The following is a 24,886-nucleotide window of genomic DNA, read 5'->3' on the forward strand; positions in this document are numbered from 1 at the left end:
CTCTGCCCCCGCCCCGCTCCCGGCCCCCGGGGACCCCGTTCATTCCGAGCCCGCGCATCCCGGGCGCCCGCGCATCCCGGGCGCCCGGGCAGCCCGCCCCGCCCCGCCCCTCCCGCCTGCGCCCGGCCCTTTAAGTGGGTTCTTACACGTTATTACACAGACTCGCTTGTACTGGGGCCGACGGGGAGGGGGACGGGGAGAGAGGAGAGGGCGGAGGGGAGGAGGCGGGAGGAGGCGGGAGGAGGCGGGAGGGAGAGGGGGAGCGAGCGAGCCTGGCGCTCGGGAGGGAGGGAGGGAGGGAGGGAGGAGGGGGCAGGATGGCTTAGAAGCCTCTGGCCGGGCCGCGCCGGGAGGAGCTCCGGGCAGACTCGGGGGCTGTGGTCATGGCCGGGGCCGCAGAGTCCCCTCGAGGGCGCCGCCTCTGAGGGAGGCCCCGAAGTTAGCATCAGGGGGACTTGGAGGCTCCGATCTCAGCAAGTAAGTTGCCTTCTTCTCCTTCTTCTCCTTCTTCCCTTTCTCCCCAGCTCCCCGGCCTGCAGGGCAGCACGTGCCCTCTGAGGTGCCCAGGATCCCCGGCAGCTCGCTCTGGCCAGGCACCTGCCACTTTGGGAGCCGCGGGGACAGCGGAGGGCTCGGCGCGGGTTTAAAGTTCAGCCAGGAAATGTGAGCTCCCCAGAGCCCGCAGGTGTCCTGGGCGCTGGAGTCCAGCCTTCGCGGGGCTGTAAACAGTGCGGGGCGGTGCTGGAGCAGGGCCGGGGGACCCAGGCCACCCCACCTGGCACGCGGGAGGCCCAGGCGGTGGGGGACCGGGCATCACCCCCCTGGGGCGGCAGCTCCGCCTTCAAATGGGGGTGTAGTTGGCTGGGCTGGGGTGCCAGCTCCCTCAGAGCCTCTGACCCTCGGCTTAACTCTCGCTTTTCTTTTAAGCCCGGCCAAATTGGAACCACGGCCTTGCTATTTCTGCCCTCCTTGCCCCCGGTCACTTCCTGCACGCCTCCCTAGCTCTCTTTAAACATCTTTCCAACTGCTCAGAAAGGCCAGGAGTGCTGGCCGCAAGAGCAGGGACAGAGAAGAGGGAAGGCCATCATCACTCCCTTCTCCCCGAATCCCAATCCGAATCCGTGTGTCTCCCTGGGGAAGCCTCTGTGCTTCCCGTCAAACAGGGGCAGCCCCTCCCAGGACCGTGGAGCGGGCCCCAGGTCAGCACCGGCTCATGGGGCCAGGTGTGGCCCCCAAAGTCCCAGGGCTAGCCTGAGCACGGGCCAGTAAGGCTGGCCCAGGCCCCGTCCTGAGAGCCCCTTCAACCACCAGGAGATCAACAGGCGCCTGGATGTTTGCTCTGGGTCAGAGTGTGCCAAGTGCTTTGCTCTCTTTTTGATCCTTTTAACGGAACAGATGTTTGCATCTTCGTCCTACAGCTGAGCAGCAGCAGCTTGGTGAGGCTGTGGAACTTCCAGGCGGTACACAGCTTACGAGCGAGATTCTCACCTGGGTCTGATTCCTAGACGTACCTTTTTTTCACCACTCAGCCGCGCATCCTGGAATCCTCGGGCTCTCGGGTCCACAGAGCACCTTTCCCTGTGGGAGGGAGGCAGTGAGAAACAGCTCGTATTTATGGAACCAAGGACTGAGCCAGACGCACTCATAGGAGTTCACCTGGACGCCAGTCCTGCGGGGTGGAGGTCATCCACCCGCTTTCCCAGGAGACCACAGCTTTAGAGCTGGGAGCAGGACTAAGGGCAGAGTGTTACCCTCCAAATCCTTGACCTCTGACTTCAAAGCCAGACTCTCCCTGCCGTTAAACACCAACCCTGAAATGGGTGCCAACCTTCCCCAAACCTTCCCCAAATCTGTGCCTTTTCCTCAAAGCCAGGTGGAAATCCCATCAGCTGGCTGAATGAGCCCCCAGGGCGCCCTGGAATCTGATGGAGGCACCAAGCAGGGTGGATGGCATGGGAGTCAGAGGGAGGAGGCCCTCGGGTTCGGCTCTGACACCATAGCTTTGTCAGGTGGCCTGGGATTTTACACTATTGATCTGCCCCGAGATGGCCTCGCTCTGCTTAGTGGGGGTGGCAGGGTGCGTGCCTCTTGGCAATAATATTAAGGACCTGTCATTCATTGGGGACCGACTGTGTGATGTCGGGCATGTTGTGTATGTGGCCGGATTGCTTCTTCTTCTTCCATCCACTGCTTTTCCCACTCTTCCTCCCGCCCCTCCACCAACCTCACCTCATCACGCCCCCCCATCCCATCCATGGACCCAAAACAATCTGAAATTAAGTTCACTGAGCAGAGACTTCTAGCCTAAGGCTAGAAGAAGACAACATTCTTTTACCTTGGAAGGAATATGTTGGGGGCATTTATGGAGTGTTCATGACTTTGCCCAGCTCCGTTTATTAATTATGAGGTTGCTAATAAATTATGACAACAGCCTAGATGATCAGAACAGCACCAGGGCCCCCACCAAAAGGGGGAAATATCTCGTCTTGTCTGCACGTTGTGGGGAAGTACATGCTCCTTACGTTCCCTCGGCATGTTCTAGATACCCTATCTAGCTCTCCGGCAGAGAGGGGACCACTTGGACTGCCTTCTCCAGGCCTCTCCAAAAGCCACGATCACCTGCTGGTAGGCCTGGCAGGCCATGTCTCTTCTGGAAGTAGCTCCCCTGTGTGAAACAGAGAATGAATGAACTGCACCCAGCCGAGCAGGGGACAGGCCGACCTGGGAGCAAAGAGTAGGTCTGGAAGCTGGCCTTCCTCTGAGGATGAGGTCAAATGTCCCTGGGCTTCCCCTGGGAGAAGTCTCTCGTGGGTACCCCCACCCCACCCCAAGTCCACATACATCCTCGACAGAGCCAAGCTCTTCCCCAGTGGGCCCAGCAGAAACCTGAGTGTGGCCCAGTCACAGATGCTCTCTCTGCCCCTCGGTCCCCAGCGGGCTGCGTGGCCCGATCCCCTTGGCAGGCTTTCTGCAAGTGCCTGCCTGGGTGTCTCAGCCGGGGGTTCGGGACCCCCGGTCTCTAGCACCGCTCTCATCACCCGTGATGGAGTTAACCCCCCAGTGGAGACGGCACAACTAGAGCGCCCCTTCGCCGCTTCCCATCTGCTCCGAGAATGACCTAGTTCTCATGCCTTCTGTGGTCAAAGCCACAAATGGGTGGAGTGAGCCCTCCCGTACTTGTAAATGGCATCGACCTCTTTTTCTTTTCCTTTTCCTTTTCCTTTTTTTTTTATTAAGATTTTATTTATTTATCCATGAGAGACACACAGAGAGAGGCAGAGACACAGGCAGAGGGAGAAGCAGGCTCCCTGCGGGGAGCCCGATGCGGGACTCGATCCCGGGTCCATGAAGGCAGAGGCTCAACCACTGAGCCACCCAGGCATCCCTCGACCTCTGTTTCTTGTTTTCAAATCTGTGCAACAGCCACTTCTTTGATCACATAGCGTGTGCCAGGAATGATTAATTTTTGAAATCCCCCCCCCCCCCAAAAAAAATTTTTGAAAACCCTGGAACGTGGTCATTCAGGCAAGGTTATGCTTTCCACCTCGGAGCCTGAGTGCCAAAGCTAACATTTTCTGGGCAAAACTGATTGAACATTTCAGCTGGGGGTGGGAGTACCAGGGAGAGAATGGAGGAATCCATTAGGTGGTTGGAAGGAGCCATTTTTAGATTCAAATTTTCACTGTGTCTGAGCTACAGACAGGCCACTGAGAGCTGCCAGCGTGTCTAGGCGAGGGTCCATCGTCACATGTCTATCGAGACAGTTGTCAGCCATGGAGTTTTTCTGTTTCTCTTCAAGACAAGATGAGCAGCACAGGAGTTCAAACACAAAGGATTGCAGTGAGGCATTTGGGAAAAAAAAAAAAAAAATACCTGAATGTATTTGTCTAAGAGCCTTGTGGGTGGCTTTCTCTGGGATTATTTTAAAACAGATGGGACGCCGGCCCTTCCGAGACCCCGACTGCTGAGAGATGCACATGGCCCCTGCCAGTGCCCCAAGCTTATCTAGTTCCTCCTACCTTGACATTCTGATAAGTGAGCTATTCTAGGCCACAGAGCCCCGGACGGCAGCAACCCTTGCCAACGACCGTGTTAAGTTAAATGTCAGAGCCAAACCTTTAACACATGACCCTGGAGATCCTGGCTGGTGCGTCAATGTTAAGTTCCATCCATTATCATTCCAGACCGGAGCAGGCTGAGGGGCAAAGGTCGGGGATCATCTCACCAGTGTGTCAGGTGGCAACAGCACTTCGTGGTCACCAGGGGTCAACCCATATGGTGGCTGGGGAGGCTGGGGGCCTCGGGTTGGGGAGTCAAAGGGAAATAAATAGAGAGGGAGGGAAGGAGAGATGATGGCAAGCTTTCAGACTCTCCTTCTTATCCCCTGTGACTTGGTGCTTTGAGGCTGGAGGTGCTGCTCATCCCCACATCCTCTTCCACATGATGGGCTCCTTACCTTAATACCAGGTGGGCGCCGATGCCATCGTCCTGCATTATTTCTTTCTGCCCATAAAGGAAGAGGAGGGTGAGGAAAATACAGCAGGGACATGCCATCGGGGGCATGTGTTCTGTGCATTTTGTCCTCAGAGTCTGTCCCTCCCAAGATGGTGCTTTTGAGCGCTCGATGCTCAGTCGGGCCAGGAAGAAAGTCCTAAGGGCAACAGGGATGAGGTATTGCCCCTGTGCTCCAAGAAGCTGGTCATCTAGCAGGGATAACAGATCCCACAGGTGCCCGGGTCCAAAAGTCCCTGACAAAGGTTATGCCAACCAGCTAACCTGGGCTATCCCAGAGCACCCCCCGTCTCACGTCTCCCTCATGCCCGGGCAGCCATGAATCCGCTCTCATCTCTATAGTGTTTGTCAGCTCAAGAGTGTTATATAAATAGCATCACACGGTATATAACCTTTTAGTTTTTCAATCAGTATGATTCCCTGGAGATCCATCCAAGAGCGTGCGCGCCCCTCTGCGTCTGTGTGTGCGTGTGCGTGTGTGTGTGTGTGTGTGTGATATTTCAGTGTGGCTGCTGAATTTGTTTGACCATTTACCCTTTAAAGGATGTCTGGGTGGTTTCCAGGTTGAGGCTCTTATGATTAAAGCTACTCTAAAGACGTGTATACAGGTTTTTGCATGAACATAAGTTTCCATTTCTTTGGGACAAGTGCCCAGAAGTGCAATTGATGGTTCACATGGTAATTAAATGTTTAGTTCTTTAAGAAGCTGACGCATTGTCTTAAATTCCCATCAACAATGCAGGAGGGATCCTTTCCCTGTACAGCCTTGCCAATGTGTGGCGTTGCCCCTGTTTTTTATGGTAGCCGTTCTGGTAGGTGTACAGGGTATCTGGTCGTGGTTTTGCATTAGGGAAAATGCTGTTGGTATTGACCATCTCTCCATGAGCGCCTTTGCTCTCCCTATATTTTCTTCAGCTAAATGTCTTTTCACGTCTGACACCCATTTTTTAGTTGGGTTGTCGTACTGTTGGATCTCGAGAGTTCCATATGGATGCGAGGTACGAAGCCTTGTCCTATACGTGGTTTGCTTTTCCTGTAACAGGGTCTGTTTTTCAGCAAACGCTTTTAATTTCGATGAGGTCCAATTTATAAGTGTTTCCTCTTATACGTGACGTTTTTGGTGTCAAGTCTAAGAATTCTCGCCTGCCTTAGATCTTGAAGTTTCCCCCAGGCTTTTTTCCCCCTAAAAGTTGTATAGGTGTATCATGTACATTTAAGCGTATGATTCATTTTGAGTTAAATTTTGTATAAGGTTTAAGACTTAGTCAAGTGCATTTTTTTTTTTTTTTGATTTGGATAGCACATTGTTCTGGTGTCATTTGTTGTAAAGAGGGTTCTTTCCTTCATTGAATCCCTTTTGCACTTTCGTCAAAGACTTTTTCTGAAATGACCAAAAATGAGTTAATACGTGTAGAGCATTTAGAACGCAACCTGGTGTACGGGGAGCCCCCTATAGGTTTCAACGCTAATTATGGGGATTTTACCTGCCGTGGCCTGTTTCTCCGGTCTTTGCTCACCATTCACTCACTTCCTATCACCATCCCATCTTCTTCACTTGTACATAAGTACATTCGTATTCCCACGGCCCTGCTTTCTCGTTGCTGTCTTCTCTGTACCTCTCCTACCTCCTATTCTCTAATCATCATTGATAAATTGGCACCAGCCCAGGAAATCTGTCCCCTGGGCTGTGGACAGGAAACAAGTGGTTTTTCATTTTGATTTAATTATTAATCTCCTTTATTATTTAATGCAGAATACATACTCACGGTGCAGGGTTACAATGAAGAGAATGTATTATAACTGTGCTGCTCACTTTCAAAGAGATAGCGGGCTTCAGAAGGAAAAGTACTGGCTGGACAGATACAAATGTGGGGAAAATGGAAAGTGGACTAATTTGATTTTCGTGCCCTTTTATTCATGATTTTTCATGCATCATCTGCAGCGGGGCGGCGGGGGGTGGGTGCTGGGTGGGGGAATTGGGACTGTGGCCAGTATGTCAGGACCCCTCGAGAGGCCCACAGCAGCCTGCCCGGGAAGGTCATGAAATATTCCATCTTAAGCAAATGAGAGCCGCTCAAGTTGGGAACCTCAGTCACAGGCTCCCAGGCTTGCTCCATAGAGGCACTGCTCAATAATTAGGTACCTGTGAAATGTTAAATTGCTGGAAAGGTACTCATGGCACGATTAAGACTTTCAAATCTATATTCCATACTCTGAATTAGGCCTAATTTCGCCCTTTTAAAAATTGCTGGATATATTTGGACTCACTTAAGTATACTCAAATAGACCTTTTAAATACCATCAAAATGATCTTTTTTGTCTCTGTCTTTTCTCCAAAGAACTGAACTCCACCAGCAAATGGCAGATCTCTTGGCTCCCGTTTCAGATGAGAACCCTGTCTTCCTAAAAAAAAAGAAAGAACGAAAAAAAAAAAAAAACCCTTGAGTGAAACACCATTTAATCCTTCTCTCTTTGCTTTTTATCTCTATTGTGAAGTGTCAGTATTTTTGTTTCTTTAATGACAAAGTGAGCACGGGATTAGTCTGCAGCACTTCTAATAGAGTACATGTTTCTCTGCAGATACCAAAGAATAATGCATGAGGTTTTATTACATCCTTAGAATTATGGTGCCAAAGCCTCCAAGGATGCAATTTGAATGAGCAGCTAATTATCTTCTCATGTCTGGGCTGCCCAAGGTTCTGAAGGCCCCAGGCTTACCTCTGGTGCCCCTGGTGGCAATGACTGGCCCCTTTCATGGCATACCCAGAAAAGTCAAGGCCACCTGTTAGGCCTATGGTTACATTTTTCAGTGTTTATATTATAAAACTTCACATTCGTTGTTGCTATGTCTACGGTGTCATCATCTTAGGAGTGAGCTAACCAGCATTTCTGTGCTCTGGGTCAGCCACAGCTCTCCAACTAGAAGGGGGATTAGTATTATAGGGTCCTCATGAGCCAACCCAAGAGTTCTGAAAGAGCGTCGACAGAGATACCAATTACTATTATCATTCCATCAAAATTCCATATAATAATAATAATACTGGTTTATTTCAGGCATCATAGCTGGTCTTAGCCTGGAACAATTCAGGCTAGAGAACCAAATGCATCATACTACTGCTGTTTGGGAGGGTAGAATTTTCTGGAAACTATGGGAGCTATTGCATTAACATTACGATTCCCTTGGATATGTCCATTTCTGACGTAGGAAAGAGACCCAGGGTAGGGACCTACACGGTAATGTGTAACTCAGGGCGAGATATGAGGCCAGGAAAAGTCAGGATTATAATTCAGAACCAAGATCACAGTCTGTTTCATGCTCTGGACTTGATTGTCCTTCTGTGCTCAACAATTGCTTTACCCAGAATAAGGAGGATGATATCTTTTAAAATCTTCTCCTCTATTGAAAATCTGGAAATGAAGGTCTAACAAGAGCTTATATTCAAACAAACCAAAAAAAAAAAAAAAAAAAAAAAAAGGAGAAACTACATTATCTGTACACGACCAACATAAGGAGCATGTCACAGAGTGCGTTGGGAGAAGCCAGTCCAGCGCCTCTGCTCACTGAGCTTGGTAGGCAGCATAGGTTGGTCCCAACCTCCTTGGGTCCAGGTTCCGGTTACCACGGCATGCCCGCCCCACTCAACCACACCGTTCAGGTGCTGTCCCCCCTCCTGGCAGAGGCAGACACACTTTAGATGAAGGAGAATCCCGCTCAGTGGAATCCCTGACTGCTGGCTCGTGGTCTCTTCCTTGCAAGGGGCCGTGTGGTCCAAACACAGACATCTCTGGGAGTAGAGGAGGCACTTGGGGACTACACCTGAACATGTCAACTGGGACACGTGGACATCCTGCCTCCTGGGGACAATTTAGGGACCTGTTGGGGGCAGATGTTGCCGTTGTCAGAAGTCAAGGGGCAGCTGAAAGCCAGAGCAGGAGGTGCTCTGAAGGCAAGCAGGAGGGAGGATGGAAGGCTCAGCCCCCAAGGGAGGAGAAGGGAAGGGGCTCTGGGCAGCCTGGACACATCAGGCAGGATGGCAGCAAATCATGAACTGGTTTCACGGCACAGACCAGACGTGCATCCTTCTGGCGGTCTCCTGGGCCGGGTATTTCAGGGCCTGATCCCCACTGAAGCTCAGAACCACTGATGGTCTCTGGGGGCTGAGGATGAATCACCTCAGAGGCAGGCCTATTTGAGTACTAAATGCGACTGCAGTAAAGTCACCTGGCACAGAGGTGGCACCCAACGGGTGCTCAGTACTTGAGCATCCCATGGCAAGCGGGCTCACCCACCATGGACCTTTCCCACCCAGTCTTTCCTGACCCTTCCTCACTCACCCTGGCAAAGCCAAATTAAGAACTCTGTCTTGGTCTCTCTGCACGGCATTCATTGTTTGCCGGTGTTGCCCACCAGACAGTGATTCCTCGAGGGCAGAAAATACAGCAGCGTCCCCGATAGCAGGTGCTGTTAGAACCCCCTGGGATCAGGTTCTCTGGGCGTGGGACCCATAGGCATCAGCATGGGGTCCAGCTCCTGGCTGATTACAATGTACACCCAGGGTGGAGAAGCCTAGAGACCCCAAGAGGGCAGTGGCATTAACATGGCTGGGAGCTCCTTGGAGGCTCCAGACCAGCCGAATCAGAATCTGCATTTTAACAAGTTCTCTGTGATTGGAAAGCACAAGAGAGCTGGTGAAGTGCTGATTTAGGTCCTTCTGCTCCCAGGGCCCGGGGGAGCGCAAACTTGCAGTGACTGTTCAGGGAGGGTTTAACCAATTGGAGGAAAGGAGGAGGGAAGGAGGGAAGGAAGGACAGAAGGAAGGAAGGAAGGAAGGAAGGAAGGAAGGAAGGAAGGAAGGAAAGAAAGAAGGAAAGAAGGAAGGGATAGAATCTGCGTGTTACAGTTTTCAAAGGGCTTTCACACCTAATATCGCACATGCTATCACCCAGATAGTTTTTGAACTTGGGTTCAAAAAATAAAACCACAAAACATCCAGGAATTAAGGACTAGGTTCCCAGCTAAGTTGATAGGAACAAATACCTGCAAAATAATTGGGCTTGAAAATAAAATTCCTAATGGGTTCTTAAAGATTTCTTACTCCTGAGCTCCTCTGCCATTAGACCTCAGAATGCACTATAAGGTGTGTTGTTTTCTAAAGGATGGTAATTTTGAAAGCTAGGAAGCCAGGACTCGCCCCCTGGCAGGAGCCAGCCCATCAGCATTATTTGGGCACAGGTTCCGGGGGGCTGAGGCCACCGGCCCACCCCTCCTGGGTGAAGTGGGGCTCAGACAGGTGCTTCTGGGCTGGGAGCCGGGCCTGTGTCAGCCGCTATTTCTGCGGTCGGGAAGGGCAGCTGCGGTGGCCGCAGGAAACTATAAGGCAGAGGCCAGAACTGCAGCTTCCAACCTTTTGTCCTCAGAGACTGCTGAGCAAAAGGGGTCATGGAAAGCCCCCCTGTGTCTCATTCTGAGATCGGCAATGGGAGGGTGGCTGGGGTGGTGCCGGACACCATGGGGGGACCCTGACCCCACACTCCAGGCACATGCACCCCCACCCACAGACTCACAGATCCCCTCTGCAACCGGCTCCCCAGTCTGGGTCACCTCCCCTCCTCTTCTTCGTCCTTCTCCCACCAGGGGTCCAGGGAGGCGGCTCCTCGGAACCCAGGAGGAGAGAGCAGAGGACCCAGGCCCTGCAGGTCACCCTGCAGGAGAACCGCCAGCCTTTGCCCCCGTGAAGGGCCACAGGAAAGAGTTCTTAGAAAGTTCTCCAGGCACAGCCTCTTGGGGATCCCGCAGAGGCTGGAGCCAGCGGGGTACACCTCTCCAAACAGCGCTTCTCGGCCCTTGCAACCACTGTAGGTTCTAGAAAGTGTGCCTGCAGCAGCGCTGAGACTGTGGGCAACTTATTTAAGCTCTCCCCCAGCTTCTGTCTTCGTAAAATAAGGCAGCCCCCCCCCAGGGGGTCACTGCAGCCCTGGAAGCAGGATGCTGAGCCGCAGTGACTCCTGAATTGGGGAACCTCTCCTGCCGTCGAGCAGCAACTGAGCCGGGGGGAGAACAGCACGTGCGCCCTCGTCATTCAGCCTTCCAGGCTGCCCTCCTTGGCGGCCACGGTCATCATCCCCATTTTGCAGAAAATGTGACTGAGGCTGAGAGCAGTGGCTTTCCTCGAAGTCCCTCAGCGCCAGGTGCGATGGGAGGCTGGCGCCCGAGCCCAGAGTCAGCTCTCCAACTGTCGATTACCCGGTCCCCCTTCTATTCTGGCTTTGCTTCTGCCAAGGCAAACGACCCCAGACTAACGGCTTAAAACCTCACCCAGCTTTGGGCTCAGGGTTCTCAAGTTAGCAGCCCAGGCATGACACGACTGTCCTTTGCTCAGGGTCCGACAAGGTTAAAATCCAGGAACCGGATCTGCGGCAGAACTTAGTTCTCGGTGATTATAGGACTGAGGTCCCTGTGTCCTTGCTGGCGGTCACGAGGGGCTGCTGTCAGCGCCCAGGGTCACAACATTCTGGGCCATGCGGTCCCCTCCATGTCCGCAGCTAGCAAAGAGCCTCTCCCCCGCATCTCACTCCTCTGGTGCTCCCCACCTCCTGCTCCAGGGAAAGCCCAGTCCCCCCTGGGGCTGATCTGAGTAGGTCTGGCTGCGCCCCCTCCCCCCATAGGCTCCCTTTCCAGGCGGGCTGTGCCGTGACACAGCCTCATCTTAGGAGTGAGCATCCCACCCCCAAGTCCAGGGGGGATATACTGGGAATTTATATGGGGGGTGCCTTTCTGCTCGTGCCTTCCCTCTACCCGGCACATCCTCCGTTTATAACACCTTTACTACTTCCTGCTACTTTGAAGGTCCTTGGGGGCACTGGGGCAACCACCAGGGAGTGTTTTCATATTCCAACAATACGGCCATATAGATTCATCTAGAACAGTCCAGAAAGAGCTAGTCTGAGATAGGAATATAGCTTCCTCCATGGCACTTCCTCCCACCTCATCCCATATCCCAAATCTCCTGACCCAGCATAAGAAAGAAAGGAAGACATCATTAAGGATGTCTGCTATCCTCGTTTTCACAGTAGGGAAATTGAGTCCGAAACAAGACTCCCAGGGGCGCCGGGGTGGCTCAGTCAGTTGAGCATCAGACTCTTTGATTTCGGCTCAGGTCATGATCTCAGGGTTGTGAGATCGAGCCCCACATCCGACTCTGTGCTGGGCATGGAGTGTGGAACCTGCTTAAGATCCTCTCTTTCCCTCTCCTTCCGCGCCACCTCCCGACTCCCTCGCAGGATGTCTCTCTCTATCTCTCTCAAAAAAAAAAAAAAAAAAAAGGACTCCCAGCCCAGTGCTCCCTTTGGGAAACCCCGCTGACTTCCAAATGCAGTTTCTATCAAGATGCTGCATCCGCAGCTCCCGACTTCCTACAAAAGGCATCCCCATGACAGAGCTTTCCTTACTGTGTGTAGGTGGCCGGGGGTTGGGGGGAAGGTTGGGAGTTCTTAATACAGAGGTCCACTAAAACGATGTCAGAACCACTCAGGCATCACCTGAAATACAACTTCCTTGGGTTTTGCCTCTTTTGATTCTTTCTCCATTTGTGTTTTTATATCAGAGTTCAAACCACTTTGCTGGACTTCAGGCTCTGTCTTCCCAAGAGTTTTAATCATGTCCGGGCACAGCTTCCTATTCACAGACACAGGAGAAGGTTCGCGATGAGTAGCAGCACCAGGCTGGATGAGCTTTAATGGGATTTGTTCAAGTCAGTGCCTTTCCTGAGTCCTGCAGAGAGCAGCTCTCGTACCCGCTTACCTCCTCCAGCCCAAAGCCTTCCCTGAGCCTCTCTCTCCACAGGCAGTTCTTTTTTTTTTTTTTAATTAATATATTTTTTTGACATTTTTAAAATTTAAATTCAATTGGGCAACATATAGTTCCACAGGCGATTCTGCTCAGACCCTGGGGTTCAAGGGGATGGTGCTAGACTGTAAACTACAGGGAGGCCGGGTCTGCATCCGGCTCATTCTCTGCTTAATCTCCAGCTCTGGGCAATAGCACTTCCTAAACTAATGCTTGCCAAATGGGTGCGTAAATGGACAGAAGAGATCTTGAAAATCTGATTCAAAAAAGCTCATCTCCATTGTCCTTGAAAATTCTTTTGATTTTATGGGGTCATGCATTGGAGGCCAGGATTTCTAGAGTGGGCATTTCACTCACTCTCAGGAAGAAATGTGGGTAGGAGATGGCCCATACCCGTCAGCTTGATGCCTGCCCTACAAGCGGCCCCCTGGGGCCTCAGATACTTGACTTAATGCTCTATGTTTCTTTCTTCGTCCTTAAAATGGAGGCTTAATGGGGTATTACATTAAATTTCACTTCAAGGAGAGTTTATGAATATACCTTTACATTTATGCTTTTTTTAAAAAAATATTTTTTATTTATTTATTTATTTATTTATTTATTTATTTATTTATTCATGAGAGACACAGAGAGAGAGAGGCAGAGACACAGGCAGAGGGAGAAGCAGGCTCCATGCTCGGAGCCCGATGTGGGACTCGATCCCAGGACCCCGGGATCACGTCCTGAGCTGAAGCAGATGCTCCACCACTGAGCCCCCTGGGCACCCCTCTGCTTATACTTCTGTCTGTGTTTGTATCCATATAGGCTTTCTCTAGCTCCTCATAATGGGCCCCAGAGCTGGACTGGTGGAAAGTATTATCTGAGGTTTAGAGCAGAATAAATTGAGGGAAAGAAAGGTAAGACTGTTTTCCCTTGGTCACAGAACAAGTATCTTGGAGGCTGAGCTAGGACCTAGATTTCACCCCGGGCTGAGCAAGGAATAACATCTGCCGATGATTCTAGCACATTTGCAGGACGGTGCCAGTACCAAATCAGAAGCGCACCCTTTCCTTTCCCTGTCTGCTGGACGCGGAAGGTCCTCAGATGCTGACTGAGGTGTCCTGGAAAACCTTTCTCTGTTTCTAGTAGAATGCGAGGCTTTCTCCTACAAGAACTTATGAAAGTACATTTAAAAATAAAGAAGGAAACAGTGCGGAAAAGCAGCAGAAAAGCTAATTCTCTGGAAGAGCTGAGGGCAGGAGAGCGTGTCTTCCCGGGCGCCCCAGCCAGTGACTCGCGCTCGCCAGCGCTGTGCCTGCCCCGTCCGACGTCAGTGACAGGACCAGACCCCTACCTGGGTCTCCCCAGCGGGGGTCCCCAGAGGTTCCCAGGGCACTGGGACTACAGCATCCCCCCAACCTTTATGGGCATCTCCGAGTGGGTTCTCAGTAAACAGTCTCCGACCCGGGGGCAAAGCAAAATCATGCTGCGGAGTCTGCAAAAGCAGCACCAAGGCTTTCGTCCCTCGTTCCATTTATCTTTGTAACTGCCAAGTGAGGGCGCAGGGCACAGGGGGCAGGTGCACAGGGAGAAAGGGCCAACGGATGGCTGAGACAAACAGCCCTTCTCATGACCCTTCAGTATGATATTTTAAAGGTCACCTTGAAACTGCCACAACCACCGAGACAGCAAAGAAAAAGTTCTGCCAGGATCATCCGACTGTCCACGGTGGGTGAAATCGTCCCCCGTGGTTTATAGAACGTTCGCCTGGGAGGCGCTGTCAGGGGCACTGTTCCTGGGAACCGGAGTAGCTGTAAAACCAAGACCAGCTTGCTTGTCAAGACGAAGGGCCGAGTGATAGCGTCCCCTGAGATGAAGTCTCCCAGGATCAGAAGCTCAGAGAACTTTCCGGAGCGAGCAGCTCATCAGTCTAAGCAGGAACCACAGAGCAGTCTGCAAGCCATTGTATGGTGGACACTGTGACACCTCAGCCTGGAGCCAGATAAACCTCAACTCAAACCCCAGCACAGCCACTTAACTGCTTCAGCTTCATTGTCTTTGCCTGAAAATTGGAGGAATAATAGCGGCTCTTATCTAATAGCTCTGTTGTGAGGATTATAAGTGAGCTAATGGGTATAAATTTCTTCGCACAGCGCCGGGCCCGTGAATGCTCAGAAATGTAAGCTGTAATTATCAGCTGTGGAGATTCTCATGGTCTTTCCCGGCTTCACCACAGTCTTAAAGTATTTGAAATGAGAGTGAGTAGAATGTCAGAAAAACAGCAGACTATTATTACTGGTATCTGGGTGTTTCTTTAAAGTGTGACATATGCTCCAAAACATTGGGGGCAGCCCGGGTGGCTCAGTGGTTTAGCACCGCCTTCAGCCCAGGGCATGATCCTGGAGACCCGGGATCGCGTCCCACGTCGGGATCCCGGTGCATGGAGCCTGCTTCTCCCTCTGCCTGTGTCTCTGCCTCTCCCTCTCTCTGTGTCTCTCATGAATAAAAAAATCTTAAAAAAAAATAAAGTTGGGCAGCCTTTTTTTTAAGTTATTATTTTTTTTAATCGAGATTCTTGATTGGGATAACTGACGTATAACGTATTAGTTTAAGGTGTATGATGATTCGACATACGTATATGTTGTGAAATGATCACCACGATTAGTTTAGTTCACACCCGTCACCAGATATAATTACAATTTCTTTCTTGTGATGAAGACGTTGAGGACCTACTCTCCTGGCAGCCTTCAGACGTAAAACACGGTAGTATTAACCATACCCACTGTGCTGTGCATGTCATCCCCAGGACTTATTTTACTCCCAGAAGTTTGTACCTTTTTTGACCCCCCCCCGACCCATTTCGCCCACCCCGTGCACCCTCTCTCCCTGGCAACCCCCGATCTGTTCTCTGCATCTGTGAGGTTGGCTTTCCGTTCGTTTGGTTTTGATTCCACATCTAAGTTTACAGCCCTTCGAAAACCTTAGGGGCGTTAGTATCTTGCCCACCTCAGGGCTTCAGAGGGCAGGGAATTACCGCGTCAAGATTTTTCATGGTGGGTCCACACAGCGATCTGTCATATGAGTAAGCGCTCAGACAGCCGCAGACTCCCTCCCTCGGACGGTCGGAGTGACCACATGGTGAATCAGACACTCACTGCCTTTTCCTTTCTGTCTGCTGCTAAGATCTGAGACATAAAGGAAGGAGACAGGGAGATCAAAAGAAAAAAGCACAGACTCTGCTTCCCGTGAGCAAGAATCCAGACAGCAGCTCTTCCAGGTAAGTGTTTGGTGGCCCAGGTATCACTTAACCATTTACCTCTTTGGGACTCTTACCTTTTCTCTTATTTGTTCATTCATTAGTTCAACAAGTATTTTCTGAGTACACAGTATGTTCTGGGCCCCCCTCTGGGTATTTGGAATGTGGGAGGGAACAAAACAGACACAATCGTGCCCTTGTGGAGCTTATAGTCTGATGGAGGGGGAGAGGCTACTAGAAATAAATGTGATGCATAAGCAAACAGTGTTAACTTATTGGAGACTACAAGCTCCACCTCCGACCGGTAGCTGTGATCACAAGGGACCGTCTGTGTATAATGCAGGTACTTCATAAATGGTTGTGATTATTATCCTTTAAATAGCTCCCAGATTTCTTAAATCCTTAAAAACCCAATGCGTAGTTTGAACCTATGTATTTACTCATTTAACAAACAACTATTCATTCATTCATTCATTCATTCATTCAACAAGCAACTAATGAGCTGCTTTTATGTGCTAGAACCTATAGTAGGTGCCAGGGACATAAGCAAATAATATAAGAAAACATGGTCCCTGCCCTTGAGAATTCTGCATTTGGGTCCACTGTGCCAGAGGAGGGACCTTTGGAAGTAGAGGCAGGAATGACCCGGAAGTCTTGTGCTTCTATGAATCAGCACAGTCTTCTTCACTGATGGTGTCTTTCTTACCTCAGTGCATCCCAGCTATGGCTGGCGATTCTAGGAATGCTATGAACCAGGATATGGAGATTGGAGTCACTCCCAGGGACCCAAAGAAGATTCCCAAACAGGCCCGCGATTACATCCCCATTGCCACAGACCGCACTCGCCTGCTGGCTGAAGGCAAGAAGCCCCGCCAGCGCTACATGGAAAAGAGTGGCAAGTGCAACGTCCACCATGGCAATGTGCAAGAGACCTACCGGTACCTGAGCGACCTCTTCACCACCCTGGTGGACCTCAAATGGCGCTTCAACCTGCTTGTCTTCACTATGGTCTATACCATCACATGGCTGTTCTTTGGTTTCATCTGGTGGCTGATTGCTTACATCCGGGGTGATCTAGACCATGTTGGCGACCAAGAGTGGATTCCTTGTGTTGAAAACCTCAGTGGCTTTGTGTCTGCCTTCCTGTTCTCCATTGAGACTGAAACCACCATCGGGTATGGCTTTCGGGTGATCACAGAGAAGTGTCCAGAGGGCATCATACTCCTGTTGGTCCAGGCCATCCTCGGCTCCATCGTCAATGCCTTCATGGTGGGTTGCATGTTTGTCAAGATCAGTCAGCCAAAGAAGAGAGCAGAGACCCTCATGTTTTCCAACAACGCAGTCATCTCCATGCGGGACGAGAAGCTCTGCCTCATGTTCCGGGTGGGCGACCTCCGCAACTCCCACATCGTGGAGGCCTCCATCCGCGCCAAACTCATCAAGTCCCGGCAGACCAAAGAAGGGGAGTTCATCCCCCTGAACCAGACGGACATTAACGTGGGCTTCGACACTGGGGATGACCGTCTCTTCCTGGTGTCTCCACTCATCATCTCCCACGAGATCAACGAGAAGAGCCCTTTCTGGGAGATGTCTCGGGCCCAGCTGGATCAAGAGGAGTTCGAAGTCGTGGTCATTCTAGAAGGGATGGTGGAGGCAACAGGTAAGACATTTTATCCTCCTTGGGCCACAGAACCCTCCGACATGCCTGGGAGGCTTAGGCCACCGGGACTAACAGGTGGAAGTTGGTGCCTGAGCGTCCTGGGATTCTCAGTCAGCCCAACCCCTAACTGAGACCCAAGGGCTATTGTTCAAGACAGGGTAGTACCAGCGGCTGATGTCTACTGAGCCCCCCCAGCTTCCCGGCATCGTTCTAAACTTCAAACATATCAGATCTCATTTAATGCCTTCCTACCTCCCGTGAGATGATGTTCCTTACGTTACAGATAAAGGGACAGAGACCCAGGCAGGTAATTGTTCATCGACTTTTGTCCAAGAGCCCGTCATGGGGCTAGGATGCCTGTGAAGGTGGGGGGACCCCAAAGCTGGCCCTTGCTTTCAACAGGCTACACTGCTCCCACCCCATCCTGGAGCATGTGTCTACCCAAAAAGAGCTCTGTGATCAGCTAACTCTGAGAAATGTGGTTGAACAGGGGGCTCAGGCTTCTTTACAGTAGGGTCTTGTGACGTCTTTATGGGCCGGGAATGGCTCAGTGAGAAGAGGCCAGGGTGAGGCACTCCCCAAAAACGAAGATTCCCAAAGTCCCAGAATCCTCTTTTGGGAGAGATGTCTATGCCCTGGGCCTGGGGGAGCAGCTGTCTCCGGGCTGCCTCCCCCCTGGAGGAGTCTGTCCCTAGGCTTCCCTGTGGAAGGCTGGCTGAGTGAACATGGGGCGGGCCAACAGCACAGCTGTATCCACATGTGCCCGCCCGGCACCTCCCTGCTCAGCTCCCAGCTCCCAGCTCCCACAGGCAGCTGGCAGCCCTCAGAGGTCAAGGCTTTGGTGCGGGGCCTCAGGGAGCCCACAGCCGCGGGAGCCCGAGGCCCCATTCCTAGCACCCCTGCCAGACCCCCTGGGCCGAGGAGCCCTCCAGCAGAACCCCGCACCTGCTTCTTATTCCTTTTTCTCCCCTCGCCCTCTTTTCTTTTCACCCAGCAGACTGAGCACTTGTAGAAAACTCAGTCGGAAAATAAATAAATAAATAAAACTCACTCGGGCTCAGAACAATATATATTTTTCTTTTTTAAGAAAAGATTTTTTTTTAATTTATTCATAAGAAACAGAGAGAGAGAGGCAGAGACACAGGCAGAGAGAGAAGCAGGCTCCATGCGGGGAGCCCGACATGGGACTCAATCCCAGGACCCCAGAATCATGACCTGAGCCAGAGGCAGGCGCTCAACCGCTGCGCCACCCGGGCGCCCCATGATAAATATTTTTCTATTCCTTGGACCACAGCGTAGGAGCCTCCAATCCCATTTAGCAGTGGCTGCTGCCTCATGCAGCTTCGCGCCAGCAGAAAGCGTTCCCGTTCCGGTCTTGCCCTTCCAAGCCCAGAGTTCCATGTAGCACATCGCTTTGCCCCCCCAAGAGTCCGGGGCCTGGCACAGGGATGGCCAAACAAGCCTTCCCTCGCCTTTCGGGAAGCTGGTTCCCGAGTGGGAACCTCCGACGGGGCGTCACCAGCTTTCTCATTCAGAAGGAGCCTGCAGAAGCTGGCTGGGGATGAAACAGGCCCTGGGGGGGGGGACTGGCACGGAGGGGCTGCTCGGCCATCTGCCGGGAGCGGGAGCCTGGCCAGCAGCATATGGTGACAGCCCACAGAGCCCCGGGGACCGAGCCCGGCCAGGAGGCAGGAAGCCTGCGGCGGGCGCTCGCTGCCCGTGGTGCGGGGCAAGAGCATCACTCTGAGGCCACGGAGGAGGGGTCGCGGCAGACATGTGGGGACAGGCAGGCGAGTTGTGCCTCCCAGTGCCCGCTTCCGTGGCGGGATCGGGTGCCGACCCAGCAGAGCTGGTCCCTCCGCTAAGTGGCCTGCAGGTGACCTGCCTGTCTAGGTGACCTCCTGCCCGCCCCCACGACCGCGGGGAGCCCCTGGGAGGCGAGGGAAGGAAGGAGAGCACCCCCGACACGCCTCTGCTCTCCACAACTGTCGGGGCCTGGCGGCCACACTCACCGAGCAGAGACGTGCACGGCTCGGCCGTAACCCGCGGGGCGCTGGGCGCTGCACCTGCCGCCTGAGGGAGCCTGCATCACACGTCCCACCTGTCGCTGGGGGGATTAGAGGATGCAGTGGGGCATCCCTCGTAAAGCACAGAGCCCGGCACCTCCCGGGGCTTCTTTCCTTTCCCAACCCGCGAGAAGGAGAGTGCCGGGGACACAGGGGGCCCACTGCCACATCCCGAGGGGTGAATCAGATTGGGGGGCAGCCCCGGGGTTCCCATGAAGAACCCATCCCGCTGTCCTTCCTAAGCCCCCCGGGCCTCAGACATCTATCTAGGTGGTCGGTGCCCCACTTGGGCCTCTGATGGCTGGTGACACGGGCCGACCCAAGGGGCTGCACCGGGAGCACAGAGGAGGCTGCACCGGGAGGGGGCACTGGGGTGCCCAGCTCTGGAGCGCTGGGCGGAAAGCAGCCTTGCACCCGGGTCTGGTGTGCGTGAGGCCCCAGCTGATGGAGCCCACAGAGGCCGCAGGCTTCTCCGCCATTCCAGGGCCCAAGGCAGGACCTTCCTTGGCCTGAAGATTAAATATCAGCGAGCTGCTCCCCTGTGACCCCAGGCGCAGAGGCTTCCTCGTCCAGAAACAAAGTGCTCTCCTCCCCGGAGAGGAAGCAACACCTAAAAATAACACAGGCGAGCAAGGGCTGAGCAGCCGGGGGGATGGAGGCACCGGAGCAAGCTGCAGCAGTCTGGGGGGGTGGGGGGTTGGAGAGAGAGAGAGAGAGAGGGAAGGGAGGGTGAGGGAGGGAGAGAGAGGACAGGACAGGGAGAGAGGGAGAGGGAGAGGCTTCTGCCCACGTGTCTACCCAAAACAATCCGCGTGTGGCCCACAAGACCGGCAGCGTCTCTACGTTCACTCACCCTGAATTTATCTTCGTTCCAACCCCTTTCCCGCCTCTGTCGCATTTCAGTCTCCCAACCCCGAATGCCCTTCTCAGGTAGCAGGTCACCGGCTCCAGCTATTCCAGAATCATCCACCCCAGCCCCGAGGCACCTACCCTAGAGTCTTGCACTGGCTCCCACTTTCCTGCCTGCACCACACCCAGGCTCCGCGGGGCCAGGCCCCCCCCCCCCCGGGGCCTCCACGACCGCGGAGCTCCAGGAGCCCCGCAGAGCCACGCGGGGCAGGTGCCGCTCGGCCGGCTGGGCCCCCTAACGCCCGTGCCCTCTGTTCCCCAGGCATGACTTGCCAGGCGCGGAGCTCCTACATGGATACGGAGGTGCTCTGGGGCCACCGGTTCACGCCCGTCCTCACGCTGGAGAAGGGCTTCTACGAGGTGGACTACAACACCTTCCACGACACCTACGAGACCAACACGCCCAGCTGCTGCGCCAGGGAGCTGGCCCAGATGAGGCGCGAAGGCCGGCTCCTCCCGAGTCTCCCCAGCCCGCCCCTGCCGGGGGGCTGTGCAGGCGCAGAGCCGGCCCCGCAGGCCGAGCAGGGGGGCGAGGACGAGCCTGAGGGCCTGAGCGGTGCCCGGGGGAACAGGGGCTCGGTGTGAGCACTGCACCCCCCCCCCGCGGGACGGCCTGTGTGGGCACAGGGCCTGCGGCAGAGCTGGAGCCGGGAGGGGGGTGCCGGTCGAGCCGGGTGGGGGCGCAGGGGCCGCAGGCTCTGCAGGGAGGAACAGTGCATCGGTCCTGCAGCCTCCCCGAGCGGGGGGCCTTTGCCTGGGTCCCCGTGGCCCTGCCGCCTCTGCCCCTCCCCACTTGTGTCAGCGCCGGCTGAGGGCCCGGCCAGGATGGGTGTCCCCACAGGGGCGGTGACAGGGCGGCCTCTGTCTTCACACACCCTTCCCTCTGCCAGTGGCCGGGTCACCTCCAGCTGCCAGCTGCCCCCCCCCCGGGGGGGCTGACACGTCGAGGACCTTCCCCCCACCCCTCATTCCTGCCACCCCGAGGCCCGTGGCGGGCTGTGGTGCAGATTCTGCGGGCGGTTCCCCTCGGCTTGGGACGACAAGGCCCTTAGTCAATGGTCGGTTGTCATCTGCGGAGCATGTTGTCTCCTCTGCTGTGTCCTGCGTGTCAAGGGCAGCCCACCAGGCCTCCCTGGGGTGCCCCGCAGAAGGCAGCCGGCTGCAACGCGCCCAAGCACAGGGGCCCTCATCCCCTCTCGGCCAAGGGGGGACCCAGCGCCGCTTCCCGTCCAGTCCTGGTGGCCCCAGACTCTGAAAAGACCCGTCTCCTTCCCCAGGGCTCTCTGGCGGCCTCGGCCTGGGGTGAGATCCAGAGAGGAAGCTGGGGTGGGGGGGGGTGCAGGATAAACCTGTCCCGGGGCGGGGAGAAACACAGAGCAAACGGCTCAATTTTCAAAATAAGCATGATCACCCATCATTGCCGAGGGGACCTGAGGTCAGGCTCAGCGCCCCCGTCTGCAGGAGGTGCATGTGAGGCCCAGCAGGGGGGTCCCCCCAGGCCGGCCGGGCCCCCAAGCCCAGCTGCGAAGCCTCAAGGACTCCTCCCCGCAGGCTGGGCCCGGTTAGCCCAGGTGAGGCCCCAGGGTGCAGGGTGAGGGTGATCAGTGCAAGACTCGGGGAGCCTGGGCACCTTAAGACAAGAGCAGAGCAGAGCCGTGAAGAGGGTGCCTCCGGAGGGCTTTCCTGTTCCAGTCTAGACGCGTAGAAGAGAGGGCAGGCGGTGTAGACGGCCTTGCAGCGAGGCGCGTGTGGCATGTGTTGACGCACACAGGCTCCTGATTAGCTGACCCGGGCCTGGAGAGAGACGCAGATGTTTCCACAGAATCGTGAGCCACAGGATGGTGATTTCCACAGCTCTCAGCCGGCCCTGGGTAACGGGAGCATTTGCCTGCTTGCTGTGTGGCACCTTCCCGGAGGGAAGCCACAAGGTTAAGGCCGAGCCAAGGGGATGGCTCTGGGATCTCAGGCCCACGGCCCCTCGGGCCGGGTGGTCAGGGCCGGGGCTGGTGAGAAGGGACAGCGGCCCGAGGCGGGAACTGCCTCTCATGGGGCTGCCAGACTCAGGGGAAGGGGACCCCGGTGCTCGGGTGTGTGGCCTGGGCCTGGACCGGAGGCTGAGGGACACGGGGAGCAAGCAGGGCTCTGCTGCTGGGGCCTGGTGCTGAACCCCGACTGCAGGCATTTTTCTGAGGCGGAGCAGGTCCGCAGGGGACGGAGGCTGCACTGGGATCCTGCGCCCATGGAAAGGGAAGCGGGCAGCCTTGAGCACCCAGGTGGGGAACCGCACGCTATGAGGCGTCCGAGGCGGGCAGTCGGGTACCAAGATGGGATGCCTCGGGGTGGGAGCAGCTACAGCCTTAGTCAAAACCCATCAGTGCCTGCGGGTTAGGGCCTCAGTGAGGCAGCTCAGCGAGGATGGGGACACCACAGGTGAAGCTAGCCTGCAGCGGCCCTGGAGCCCAGGCCTGCTTCACACCTGCCTCTAAAACATCCCCCAACCGGCCAAGCAAGCCACCTCCAGTCCTCTAGCTCCACGGTGGCCTCCGTGAGCCGGGGGGGCCCTATCGCATCTCCGCCAACTACAGAAGCCGCAGAGGCTAGAGAAGCCGAGATCAGCACATCCAAAGCTCCCGGAGAGGCCAGAGCCCGCATTACTGGGATTAGTCGTATCAGCTGCTTTCTCTCATGAAAATTCAAACACAAGAAGACTGCCCTTCACACCCCAAGGAAACCCTTCTTCCTGTCCAGTTGATACAACTAAAGTTAGAAACCTCCTTCAAATAGTTTGCTGGAAGTTCTTGCAGATACGTGCACTTACCTAAACGCAAAGTCTGGTGAGGGCCAGAGCTTCGACGGAGCACGTGACGAGCATTGCACCTGCACAGCAGCCCCGTGCGGGTCATAGCCCTGAGCTACATAGCTCTGTGCCCACCCGTCACTTCCGAGCTGAGCTAAGCCAGTCTGGAAGGTGAGCCCACTGGTAACTCCCGTAGGCCTCCATATCTCCCAAATCCCAAGGCCGGATCTCACTTGGGTCAGACCCTGAAGGCGTTGGGAGCTAACTTCCTGTCTTAGTTTCCAAGCCCCCACTCCCCGCTCTTGGAAATCATCCCCTGTAAGGGAGGAGCCCCTGAGAACTCGGAAGAAGATTAGTTCCCACTAATTCTCCTCTCCCCTTGAATCTGACACCTGATAGGTATTGACAGCAGGGTCCAGGACCCCGTTTCTAGACCAGATACAATGGGTGTTGGCCATGACTTTCCCCTTCAGATGCTGCCCACATCCTGTCATTGTCTTCTACTGCTTTAAGATCCCGGCCTGAGCAGTTGACCTTGCTGGAGGAGAAAAAGCCCTTGTCTGTGTGGGGAGGAACTGCCTTGGCTCACCGTCTAGAACAACTGGACACCTACGTCCACGTTAGTTATCGTGTGCCATGCTTTCCAGCCTGCCTCAACCGCGTGTCTCATGTGAGAGCTATAGAAACTTGAAATATTTGTGCTGGAATTGCCAAACACACACACACACACACACACACACACACACACACACACACACAAGTTGCCTGTTGTCCTCTAAGATGCCCTGAACACACCTCTGCACATTCGCCATTTCCTGAGCACCTACTATGTGCCCGGCGGTGGGTTAGGCGCTTCACCTGGTCGATTGCTCTTGATTCTCAAACACTACAGAGACGCTCTTGGTAACCCCTTGCTACCAATGAGATAAGCGAGGTGCAGAGAGGTTGATGAGTTTGCTCAAGGCCAGGGTAATAACAGGGAAGGCCTGTGAGCCAGGGGCCTCCTGAGCAAATACAGAGAGGCCGTCATCGTGCATAATAACCGCCACCCGCCGGGCGTCTCCCGAGCTGGCAGCAGGAGGAGGAGAGCCCCACCTCTTCGGATCACCAGTTTCTGTGCCGTGCTGCGGAACGTGGGCTTCTCTCCACCAGCAATGGTCTCCTGTGGCAGGATAATTGGGAAACACCTTTCTCTGATGCCCGGAGAATTAATGAGCTGTGAAAAGAGATCAGATGGGGGAATCATTGCTTTCTGGAAGAAGCCACTTATTCTGCTCGGCTTGTGTTTTGCTAACGACATCTCCTTAAGCTGCTGTGTCAAATATCTTTCTCCCTCTGTAAGATTTGTCAATCTCCTTATTAAAGAGAACACCACTGCACTGTTAAAAAAAAATCATCCAATAAAGCGCATTTGATCTTATGGAACGCCCTCCCCCATTTTAAATAGACGGCCACCGGTTTCCCATTCAAAGTCATCGTCAGTTTTTTTTTTTTTAAGATTTTATTTATTTATTCATGAGAGACACGGAGAGAGAGAGGGGCAGAGACATAGGCAGAGGGAGAAGCAGGCTCCACACAGGGAGCCCGACGTGGGACTCGATCCAGGGTCTCCAGGATCACGCCCTGGGCCAAAGGCAGGCGCTAAACTGCTGAGCCACCCAGGGATCCCCATCCCATTCAAAGTCACCGCCAGTTTAAGCAAACCTTTTTGTTCTCATGAGCCTAAAAAGGCAGCATAAGTAGCCTAACTAGCATGGAGATGAGAGTGTGGGCGCAGGTGGGCTGGACCCTGGATTGAGGACCAGGAGTCAGGGCTCAGCCCGCAGGCGACGTGCAGAGCCAGGAACATAGGCAGCGTGGG

The 24,886-nt window shown here is 54.2% G+C and overlaps 1 protein-coding gene across 1 annotated transcript; it reads left to right on the forward strand.

Annotated features, from left to right (window-relative positions):
• Nucleotides 1–303: 303 nt before the first annotated feature.
• KCNJ5 (potassium inwardly rectifying channel subfamily J member 5) lies at nucleotides 304–21,554 on the forward strand. The gene is made up of 4 exons (XM_077894158.1): nucleotides 304–477; nucleotides 15,521–15,614; nucleotides 16,305–17,253; nucleotides 20,491–21,554. The coding sequence occupies exons 3-4, from the start codon at nucleotides 16,317–16,319 to the stop codon at nucleotides 20,811–20,813; spliced, it is 1,260 nt and encodes a 419-aa protein (XP_077750284.1). The 5' UTR covers nucleotides 304–477; nucleotides 15,521–15,614; nucleotides 16,305–16,316; the 3' UTR covers nucleotides 20,814–21,554.
• The last annotated feature ends 3,332 nt before the right edge of the window (nucleotides 21,555–24,886 follow it).

Source organism: Canis aureus, chromosome 3 (genome assembly GCF_053574225.1).
Source record: "Canis aureus isolate CA01 chromosome 3, VMU_Caureus_v.1.0, whole genome shotgun sequence".
NCBI classification, from domain to species: domain Eukaryota; kingdom Metazoa; phylum Chordata; class Mammalia; order Carnivora; family Canidae; genus Canis; species Canis aureus.